General features: G+C 55.6%; 1 protein-coding gene across 1 annotated transcript; it reads right to left on the bottom strand.

Moving 5' to 3' along the window:
- Position 1: 1 nt before the first annotated feature.
- On the bottom strand, positions 2–8,296 carry LOC104514413 (carbonic anhydrase 9-like; the record flags this gene model as incomplete). The annotated part of the gene is made up of 11 exons (XM_010158081.1): positions 2–26; positions 166–259; positions 385–411; positions 552–575; positions 2,608–2,749; positions 2,876–3,033; positions 3,360–3,426; positions 3,686–3,778; positions 4,548–4,690; positions 6,891–7,061; positions 8,256–8,296. Coding segments are annotated over 11 exons (985 nt in total), but the record flags the coding sequence as incomplete, so codon positions are not given.
- Positions 8,297–11,659: the final 3,363 nt, after the last annotated feature.

Below are 11,659 nucleotides of genomic sequence, written 5' to 3'. Positions count from 1 at the left end.
CCTTGGATTTGGTCGGTGAGTCCAACCTGGTGGGGGAGGGAAGGGGAGCGTTAGAGCAGACAGGGGGGCCCTGGTAGCCCACCCTGCTACCTGAGAGACCACCCTTCTCCTGCCCTGGACCTGTGCTACCCCCAGGGCCCCTGCCTGCAGCTCCCTATCCCTCACCGTGTGTTCTGGCTGCGGTGCTTGTAGATGTACAGCAGGAAGGCCAGCGCTGTGATGGCGAAGAGCACCCCGAAGAGCACAGCCAGCACGTCCCCTGCAAGCCAAGCACAGGCATGTTAACGCTGGGGGTGGGAACCTGTGGCGACCAGCCAAAGGAGATGGGGCAAGGCTGGAACAGGCTGGTAGGTCAAAGGCTCAGCCTCGTCTGAGCATGCTCACCTGCATGAAATGAAGAGCTGGAGTGTCCTGCAAAGGAGACAAAGAGGGGAGGATGAGAGCCAGTTGCACAGATGCTTGAGCAGCCCTGCAAACCCACCACGGCTGTCTGCTCCCCAGCACGTGGGTACCAGGCAGGTAAACCCTCCAGCCACCTCCCCCTCACCTACCTGCTGCTGCTGGGCCATCACCATCTGGAAGAGAGACAACAGAGTTAGAGGTTGCCCGAGGTGTTTGGGGAGGAAAGTGTCAAGCTTGGAGGGCCTCAGGCCATGCTGCCAAAGCTGGGCTGCCTGCAAGGCTCCCCATCACCTGTGGGCAGGCAGAGGGGGAGATCTGCCAGGAGCTGCAGGAAGCCTAGGCCTGACACACCACCAGAAGCATCAAGGGACGGGGGAGGGATCCCTGAACAACAATCCACACAAAAGCTTCGCTGAGTCAAGCCAGAAACCCCATTGCTGCCACCACTGCCCAGGAAGCAGGCGGGCAGGGTGCTGAGCAATGCCGCACCCCATGAGTGCGCCACACCCCACAGAAGAGAGGCATGCGGGGACCCCAGCAGGCAGCAATCGGGGACAGTTGCCTGCGGCGAGATGGCGAGCAGCTCGCCGGGAGGAGGCAGCTGGCCCTTGCTGGCGGGGCAGCCTGCACAGGGATGTCTCCGTGGCCCTACATGCTGGGCGGGAGCTGTGCCGGGCAAATATTTACCCAGTGTGACAGCATGGCTTTTAAACAGCTGCATTATCATCTGTACACGGCTCGGGTATCGTGCACAGAGTGGCACTATCTGCGAGCTGTATCTCGCAGCCACAGCGGGGGAGCTGCCGCCGGGGACAGAAGCAGCTCTCCCGAACTGGGGAAAGATCAACAAGCGTGGGTGCAGGAGGTGCAGCTGCAAGCAAAGCGAGACGTGACCCCACCGCACTCCATCACAGCAGCCCCAGGGCTGAAGCAGGCAGTTACCAGCACAGGGGTGGGGAGAAAACCCCAACAACCCCCCAGTGCAGGGGAGGGGACACGTAACCTCCGCTGGGAGTACTGGGACAGTGTTCTGGCACTCCAGGAATAATGAGTTTGTGGCTTTGTTACAGCAGGGGTTGTGGATAGAAATAGCAAATATAAGAAAAAAGGTGAGCTGGGCAACACCCCCCTCACCCCAGCGTCGGTGGCTGGAGGGTTTGGAACAGCTGTTGCAAGAAAGTGGTAAAAGAAAGGCTTGGAGGTAAATGGAAAATATGATAAAGTATCTAAGAGGTTTACCAAAGATAGAGCATGCCAGCCTAACCCGATATCCTTCTTTGATAAGCAATATTCTAAACAAAGAAAAAGCGGTAGATTTTATCTCTCCCGCCTTCAGTGAAGCATTTGATGCAGTGCCACATGGGAAACTGCTATCCAGGCTGAAGACCACGGTGATTAAAAGTCTGAGGCCATTAGCGAGCTGGCTGCAGGTGGGATGGTGAAGGGAAGTGCCTTGCACCGCAGCATGTGGTTAGGGAGGCATTGCCCAAGGGTCTGGGACCGAGCCCACGCGCTGTTTCTGTTAGTCACCTTGACACAAGGTGTAGGAAATGCCATCAAAACCAGAAAGGGAACAGGATGTTGGACAGAAAAAACCCGGTGACCTCAGCAGCAACGGGTAAAAACTCAGTGATGCAGAGTGATAGTCATACCTGAGGATTAACAGGAATTTCTGCTGATCACTGGAAACCACCAACACAAGAAAGGCCTTCGAGGACAAACTGACGATGGGCAAACAGGGATGCCGCAGGCAGGAGACCCTGTGCCTGGCCAGGATGGCCGTGTGGCCCCGCTTCGGGAGGGGTGCCCTGCACTGCCCTTCACGCAGGGTTTGGTGGTGGGGTGCTCGCCGCAAGCCTGTATCTCTGCAGCTCATACAGAATTTAGCTATTGCGTTTGGGGATGAAACGGCTAGCTGGGATGCAGGACCTGTCTGTTTGGCCTTGACCATACATCCCCTAGTCCTACTACTGTTATTTCTGTAAGACCAAGAATTAAATAGCTCCAAGAAACCGACGTTCGCCAGGCAGGGTTAGAAAAGCACAGAAATGAGGGCGAGCAGACCGGTGCTGCCCTGCCGGACAGGGCTAATGCGTCCAAACGCTGTGTTTCTGTAACAGATGCAAAGCCCTGACTCCAGCTCCTCGCTCCATCTCTGCATCCCCGCAGCTGGGTGCAGCCTGAGCGTGCTCACACGCTCCTTACCAGAAGGCAGCTGCTTTGTCGAAGAGAGGGTGGTCTGGAAACTCGCCAGCACCTGTCGCCCATGCAAGTCCTGCACCAGCCGGTAATTGTTCTGCAGAGGTTTGTTGTCATCGTTTCTCAGGCTTCTCACCAGCATTAACATCTGGAAGAAGAATGACGTGAGCAGAGCGGGATGCATCCCTCCTTGGGGAGCTAGGCGACCCCCAGGCGACAGGCACGGACGGTGCATGCTAGCAGGGACCCAGTTTGGAGCTCACTACTGACAGACCTGGTCATGAGAGAGCATCATGGTCTGGTTGAAGATTGTCCACTTCACTGTCTGGTAGCAGGGAGGAGTGGTCAGAGAGCCGTTGTAGTGGAAGTAGTGTTTTAGGTTGTCGGGCAACAGACCTGCAATATTGAATCCGGGCACCAAGACTTCCTTGCCTGGGAGAAGAAACACCATAGGACTCAGAACGGGGCATCCCCTTGGAGGGCAACAAGCAGGACCAGCATGGATATTACAGGCAACCTGGCACTGCCAGTGTCCACACTGCTGCCACCAGAGAATGAACAGTGGGTTTGTCCTGGAGCCAGGGGAAAGCACGTGCGAGCAGGGGGCACCTTGGAGAGCTGTTTTGTACAAGCTGAGCAACGCTCCCTTTCTCGCATACGTGCAGCACACGCCAGCTCCAGCCTCTCTGTGCCCTGCAGCAGTTTTCTCTGCTGGGCTGCAGTGCCTGAGACAAGTATGAGGTGGGAGAGGGCCTTACCTTCTCTTTGTATACTGTGCAGATGCTCAAGTATTTCCTGATAGTATGGGTTCTCCCTTGGCCCAACCTGCAACACAGAGACCCCACAGGAATGACAAGGACAGGGGCCGAACGGTGACGGCTGTGCCAGCAGCAAGGTATCGCTCCCTGTGAGAGGCACCCTATGCCAGTGACCCCTCCTCCTGTCAGGGCTGCTCTGCCCTCTGCACTGCCCTCTCTCCTTCCCTTTCTCCCCAGGAGCATTTGCACCTTTGCCAGTCCCCAAAACTCTGCCTGACTCTGCCCACCCTTCTCCTGCCACTATCCTTCTGGTCTATGGGACTCACCTCCAGGAAGGCTCCCAGTACGGCCAGGCCATCAGGGTGGACCATTGCCTCCTTAAAGCTGTCGTACTTGGTGTTGTAGTGGACCACGTGGATCTGGAAGGGAAACGTGCAACCCCGATGCAGGACAGGCACCTCCGGAGGGTGCTTACCCCCACAGGGCTCCAGCCTGACGAAGCAAGGGGCAGAGAGGTGCAACCATGATGAGCACCTCTCCTAGGAGAGGAATATGCTGGTGGGAGTGAGAATATACGCTGCTGCAAAGCAGCAAGCGTGAAGGTCTGCTTGCAGGAACTTCCCCAGTCAGGGACAGCAAGCCAGCACTCTGCCCTAGATACCTGGGGGCGTATGGCAGAACCAGGCTTGGTTTGAGGACAACAGCTAGAGAAGGAGGGATAAAACCAGATGGGAGCTGGCAGAGCAGGAGGACAGTGTGTACAGGGTAAACAGTCCCTGCAGCTTCCAAAGCAGGCTGCTCACAGCTGCCCAGGGAGCTCGCTCCCTCAGCCCAGGGACCCCCGCAGCTCCTGCTCCGTCAGCCCAGGACCGGGCTGCAGCGTGGAGACGGGCTGCAGTGCTCACAGGCGGCCAGCCCCAGCCCAGCTGCAGGCAGAGTGTCCTGGAGGGTGGTCTGCTCCTTGCCCCCGCACCGCAGCCTGCAGCGTGAGTCTGGTTCAGCGCCAGAGCGTGGCCTCCTGCACTGAACTCTGTAGCTGCAGAGCTGCCTAGGGAGCAGGGATCCTGGCTAGGGCTCATCCAGTGACAGCCAGAGCCATGGGCTAGGAGCAAGACAGCACTCCAGCATCTTCCCTGCCCAGCACCAGGAGAAGAGAGGATACATCCACCGCCATGAAGGTTCCCTTACCTCCGCAAGAAAGCGGCGCCTGTTGACGGTGTGCTCTGAGCCAGGTCCCAACGGGGAGCCCCAGTGCAGGTGCAGCTGCACGGCTCGGTACTGCTGGGCATAGCCACCAGTGATGGCCAGTGACCCGGGCAGCTCGAGGACAACTGCAGAGGCAGAAGGAAGGGGTTGGTCAGTGAAATACAAACCCCAGTCCACCCCACAGGTATGCAGAGGAAATGTCTCAAAGGAAAGCATCACCCTGGGCTTGTGGGAATTGGTCACAAGCAACAAACTTGCTTTCCATCTTTCATGAGGCTATGGGCAAGTCAAGACCTTGAGCTGAGCCAGTGTGTCGAGTCTCAATTTTTGACTTCAGACTGTAGGACACCCCAGAAAACACATCAGCTTAAAAATCAGCTGCTACAAAAATGCTGGAAAGTGAAGAGACCCTCTGCAGACTCCCAGGGGCCAGCTCCAAGCCAAATGTTATCCAACAATTTATTCAGTAAGTGAGAATAATATGAAGAGACTGTGGACGAAATTCAAGGAGAAAGAGATTGGCAGGGTGGTGAATACCTACGGGAGCAGAGCAGTTGGACAGAGAGCTGCAGTGCCTGGCAAGCTGGGACCTTTCAAATAAAGCAGCCTGTGAGTGCCTGACAGTGCTGGAGCTGGCGGCATGGGAGCATGACATCTTTTGAAAGCATTTAGAGCCAAGATTTTGTGCCTCTTTAGGCATGGTAAATGCACCCTTGGTTTTGCTTTTTACTTTAATGTGGTTTATCCAGCTATCTTGGGCTCATGCAGCAGTGTGACAAATCTAAAAGCAGAGTTACCTGGACACACAGGAAAAGTATCAGGAGCATCCCTGGACCCCGAGAAAGGCTGTCCTGTCCTTCTAAGCACCTTTCCCTCATTTTTAGTATCAACTTCTTTCTTTCCTCCTTCTTTATAGGTGAAATGTCCCTTAGTCACATCACCGAGCTCGGGCACAGATTCGGGATTAACTACGTAACAGGGCTATGATGAGTCATTTGTCCTCTCCTGTGTTCCCCGACACTGGGTTCAGAGATACAAAACTCAAATACGGGAAGTGGAACACTGCTCCCTTCCTGGGAATTTATCTGCTTTTACATTTCTTCTGTATATCTAAATCATTGTGCTTTTACTAGCTACCTGAGTCATTTTCAGGCCCTTAAAAAAGCTTACACACTTTATATTACAAACAGGAGGTACTGTACAAATGTCCTACTGGACTTGCAACTTTTTATTTATTTATGGCTTTTCATAAAGCAGACTGGTAGTTACCAGAGCAAAAAAAGGCATCTTATAAGCAAGTGAGAAACTACTACCCCCCACCACCCCAGTGAAAATGCTCTGGCTGCTTTTCTAAACACCAAGCAACACCAGATGCCAGGGTGTCTAAAATAGCAACGACTGAGCTCAACTAGTTTAACTCTGCAGGCATGCTAGGGCAGGAGGCCCTAATATAAAGCCCTGTGCATGCACCACGTGGCTGATCTGACCATGCACAGCGAGTCTGACCTGTCGAGTTTGCTGTATACACAGGTCAGCTCCATCTCGCTAGCTACCAGGGCAAGGAGGTGCCTTATCGCCCCGTCAGCAAGTTTTTAAGTCCCTTTCTCAACCACCTTTTCTTAGCTCGGGGACTGGCAGACACCAGCGTGCACAAAACATTCTGCTTGGCCCCAGAAAAAGCTGGTAGCAACCAGGACCCACCATCCCCAGCTGTGGGATGGTGAGCAGGAAGGAGATGTGTTTTTCCTCCATATCTGGCATGGTGAGACTGATACTAAAATAATGTGAGTTCTGTCCAGACTTTCCAAAAACCATTCTAAAACTGAAGAAGGGAAACAAAAAACCTGTAAAAATTTCTTCAGCTCTTGAGATAGCATCCTGAAGAAGACTTAAAGAAGTTGGCCAACGTTGTGTCCAAAAAGACCAAGAGCTAGATACCTTAAAGACTAAGTCACATCAGAGACTGCATAGTCATTTGCAAGTGAAATGCAGGGGAGGAACCAGTGGCTGCAAACCTGCATCAGAAATACCAGGGATACATTGTCAATGGAAATACGGGTTTTAACAAATTCCTGGAGCCCGCTCCCAAAGGCAGCGAGTGGAAACTTTTCCTGGTTTATCCTCTCCAGCCAGGAAAGCACAGGAACCTGTAAAGGCTCAGCAACCTGACGCTTCCCTTTTGGCCTTGAAGGCAACATGACTGCAGCCTGCAAGAGAAGCCCCTTTCCAGAGCCCAAGAAGGGTATCAGAGAAGCCCACTCCTGCTGGGAGAGGCTGTGCGGGCTCTGCTTGTGCTCCAGCCTCTGCCTGTGCCTCTGCACCCACCTGTGTGCCCGTTGTTCCTCAGTGTGAGCTTCTGGTTGGCCGGCACGCTGTAGCCAGAAAGCTGGATCGGCCGCAGCTGGGGGCTGAAGATAGTCTTGGATGTGTCGATGTTGATGGGCGACTGCGCAGCACCTGCGCAATCCGGGTAGTCCAGACCCCAGTGCTCCTGGTCTGGAATGAGGAGGAAGGGAAGGAGTGCCAGTGAGATCACCCAGGCAAGGAGCCCTCCGGAAAGGAGGTTTGGGAGGTGGTGGGGAAGGAGACAAGCACAGGCTAAGGAATTAGCCATGCACATAAGCTTAGTTTCCATCAAGTTAGCTTGGGAGCAGCTCTGTGCCACCATGTGACGGCACGCAGCTGTATCAGGAAAGGTCTCTGAGCATGGTGAGCTGCCAGGAAAGTCTATTTTTGGGGTGTTTGGGAAGAGTGCAAGAAGATCATTTACAAGTGGACTTGGCAAGCTGAGGAGCTGCTGCTCTGCAGCTCATCACACGCTTGCCACCTTGCACAGCCTAGCCTCTGGCAGGTATCAACCCACCGCCTTGCTTGTGCTGCCACTTGAGCAAGATGCCACTAGGATCACACAAGCCCAGGGCCACAGGTCTGATGGGTTCCCAGATGTTAGCTGCACTGGTACACATGGGTGAGCTGCTTAAATTGCCACCTCTCCCCAGCGGGATAAGCATGGCTGATGCCCCAGAAACCTCCCCTTGCACTGCAAGGTGCTGCTCCTAGCACATCTTGGGCCAGTGGAAACCCAGGCTCATCTACAGCCCAGCCTCTCACAGGACCCCTGTAGAGATGGAGCAGGGCTTTAGCAGGTCTGAGCCAGGCCCTGGTCCCGAGCAAAGTGACAGTGCTGGGGCCTGACCCACCTCCACAGCAGTAGGGGGTGTGTTTGTGCTACCACTGCCGTGATGCCCATCATGGGTGCTGTGGAGAAGCCCCCCAAGCCAGGATGGAAGGGCAGGGCCGGGCAGGATGGGGAGAGAGGGTGACAGAGGACAGAGATGAGGACACAAGGTAATCCCTGGGCCGGTCAAAGTCCCAGCACAGGCTGCAAGTCCAGCCTGGAGAGCCCAGCCTGTTTCTCTGCTTGGCACAGGATCAGGGGGCACAGAATCCAGAGGGGCATCCCCAAACACCCAGGGGGCTGGGGAAACGCTCAGCGGAGCCTCTGCTTCCTGCTCAAATCGGAGAAACTCCCAGCTCTTCAGCCCATCCATGACCAGGTTCAGGCACCACTGAAGCATCAGTGGTGAAGGGAAAGGTAAGCATGGAGTGCGCACAGGAGTCCTGTAATCATTAACCACAGCTGGCTCAGGCCCAGTCTGCCGAGTGGTAGGAAAAAAGCAGGGTATTTACCTTCATAGCTCCAGTGACTGTGGCCAGGACCTTGAGGCCATCTGCTGGGATAGGCTAGATTAAATAAGAATTTGTCCAGCAGTATTTTATTACTCAATGTTCAGACTTAAACAAGTGGAAAAAAAAAAAGAAGAGAAAAAGCCACATGAATGGAAGGGAAAGGTTGGCAGCAAACACACCTCTGTCAGGCAGCACTCCCAGCCACAGGTCTCTGGGCTCCCACTGCCTTCAATCCCCCTCGCTGCCTGCACTCTCCCACTCCTCCCACTGTCCCGGCAAGGGGGATGCTCCCAGAGGGCACTGCCTCCCCTGAGCACGGCCAGGTCTCCTGCAGTTGTTGGCCAGAGGGAAAACCCCAGGGCTTGACGCCTTTTTATCATCCTTATAATGGAAAAAATCAGAGATACTGGCTTCCGTCACTGACCAGCTGTACCAGTGCTGTTGAAATTACTGTGGAGCAGCCAAAACCTCCCGCTGTCCCAAGACAAAGTACTTAACGAGGCAGGTCTGCAGCCTCCCTGCTCAGGCTGCATACGCAAGAGAACTGTGCTGGTGGCACTCCTGCGATGCTGGAGGGGGTGAGGTTAGAGCAGTTCCCACACCACAAGGAGTTTGGGCAGTGAGAGCCATTGCACCGCACAGGCATCCTCCTTCCACTGGGGAAAGCAGCCTTGCGACTCACAGCAGAGGAAGCAAATGAGCACCAGAACCTTGTCCTCCTCATCAGCAAGCGCCCCTGCCACGGGTGCAGCCTGCCACAGGAAAACGTGCTAGACCAAGCACCCACCCTGCCCCAACTCACCCACCACGGATATCCCCACGCAGATGTGTCCTACCATTCACAAACCCCTTCCTTAGGAAAAGGAAGGAAGATGGGGGAGTGGGTGCCAGGACCTCTGCACATCCCATGTCACCCATGGGAGCACAGTAGCCATGGCAGGGCTGGATGTAGCCCGGTGTACCCTGAGCCTCCCACAGCTCAGGGTGTTCCCTGTGTGCAGATCTAGAGGGAGCAAAGCCCTCCTGGGGCATGTCCTGAGGGTACCACAGTGCTCCACACACCAGCCCTTGCAGAATCTCTCTCCTCCAGAGCTGCCAGCAAACCCCAGATCCCCGGCATGTCACTATCGCTGGACTTAGAGGTGCACAGAGCCTCTCCTCAGATGCACCCGACCAAACACCTCGGCTACTACCAGCCCTTCTGCATGCCACCAGCTCCAAGCAAAGGAATGTGGAGCTTGGATGTGCCTCAAGCAGAGAAACATGTCCCATAAGGATTATGCCCCTGCCCTGACTGGCAGGACAGGTAATTCACAGGCTCCTTCACTGACTTGTTCTTACGAGCATGCTCATCACTGAAGACAGGCTGTTGGCACATCCCAGCCCACGAGGGCAGGAACAGAAGGTGCCAGGTTAGGACAGGCTTGGGGTGAAGGGGTGCATGAACCCAGAAGCAAGGGGAAGTATCTCCACCCACTTGCAGGACTTGGGGGTACTGGGGGATGAAAAGCTGGACATGAGCCAACAGGATGCACTGGCAGCCCAGAAAGCCAAACGTATCCTGGGCTGTATCCAGGGCAGTGTGGCCAGCAAGTCGAGGGAGGGGATTCTCCCCATCTACTCTGCTCTCGTGAGACCCTGTCCAGCTCTGAGGACCCCAACATAAGGACATGGACCTGTTGGCGCGAGTCCAGAGGAAGCCACGAAGATGCTCCGAGGGCTGGAGCACCTCTGCTATGGGGACAGGCTGGGAGAGTGGGGCTTGTTCTGCCTGGAGAAGAGAAGGCTCCGGGGAGACCTTGTAGCCCCTTCAGGTACTGGAAGGTGCTACAAGGAAGCTGGGGGGGACTTTTTACAAGGGTCTGTAGTGACAGGACAAGGGGTAATGGGTTTAAATTGAAAGTGGGGAGGTTTAGAAGAAATTCTTCCTGGAGAGGATGGTGAGGCACTGGAAGAGGTTTCCCAGAGAAGCTGTGAATGCCCCATCCCTGGGAATGTTCAAGGCCAGGCTGGACGAGGCTTTGAGCAACCTGGTCTAGTGGAAGGTGTCCCTGCCCATGGCACGGGGGTGGAACCCCGGGGGTCTTGAGGGCCCTTCCAACCCAAACCATTCTGTGATTCCACCAGCTCCCCAGGGTGCAAGGACAGGGAAGAGCATTTAGTTGTTGCAGTCCAGTTCCGATACAATCTCTGCCCCGTGGCATGGCCGAATGCCTGCCAGGCTGGCTGGGATGCAGGAGGGGCTCAGCAGGCGCTGCTCTAGTCCCAGTGACAACAGCTATCGACAGCCACTTGCTATTAATAGGAGTGGATTCCAGCTCAGGGGTGAGAAAGGAAGAAGCATGCTTTCCCAGGCCCAGATGTCCTATGTGAGGCCCCAAGCCCAGCGGGATCCTGCCTTCCTCTCAGCGAGGATCCAGGCATGGTCACTGCTGGAGGCCTTTGGTGCAGCTGCTGCCCTGGAGAACGGATGGCCATGGCAAAACCAGGCTAGGAAGGGCCGGAGGGTGCTTAGGGGCACCAGGCATTGCAGAGATGGGAACAGCCCTCAGGGATCCCTCCAGCATTGCTGGTAACTTATCCCTCCAGCACTTCTGACACTCAGGAGCGATGCTGAGGTACTCCCAAAGGCGTATGAAGAAGAGGTAGCAAGCAGAAGTCTGGGCAAGCCATGGCGACCTTTGTCGAGCAGAAACATGCGTGCCCCAGGACAGTCTGCAGTGCTTTCTCCATGCCCGCTTGCACAGCACTGCCCTGGGATGCTCCTGGCTGTGATACAGCAAGCTGAGATTCATCCTGCCCACCTTGCTCACACACAGCTAACCTGCTCCTTTCCCAGACACGGATTATGCACCAAAATCCAGAATGCACCAACCCTCCTCTAGAAACACCCCATATCTTACCCCACCATGGCCCTGCTCTCCTGCCCCACTATCTACTCAGGGTGCTCAGAGTTTGCACACAAGAGCCACGTTTGCTGCTTCCTAGGCAGGATTCCTCTCCTGCAGCACGAGGGGCTCCACAGCCCCCACGAGGGGCACTCGCCTGGGGGCAGTCCTGCTGCGGGGGCAGCACAGCAGCACAGGGTTGGCATGCGATGCTTTGGCTCGCTGCACATGCCTCAACCGGCACGGCCCATCCCGGCACCCCGCTTTCTGCTCACCTCCAGGGACTCTGCCTTGACAGAAAGCTACTCAAACATCGTAATGTAGATTGAGCAATAGCACCGTGCTGGCACCTGCCCTGCTGTGTCAGCACCGTGCCACCCACCCCAGGCTCCCACGGCCCCCCGCACCCGTCTGTTCCCACAACCAAGGGGCTCTGGACCCTCCTCACAGCCGCCCACCAGCTCAGCAGGTTTGAACACCCCAAAGGCCGCAGCTGCATGCAGGAGACAGTGCAAT

Source organism: Eurypyga helias, unplaced genomic scaffold (genome assembly GCF_000690775.1).
Source record: "Eurypyga helias isolate BGI_N326 unplaced genomic scaffold, ASM69077v1 scaffold30468, whole genome shotgun sequence".
Taxonomy (NCBI): domain Eukaryota; kingdom Metazoa; phylum Chordata; class Aves; order Eurypygiformes; family Eurypygidae; genus Eurypyga; species Eurypyga helias.
This window is presented reverse-complemented; position numbering and strand designations above follow the sequence as displayed.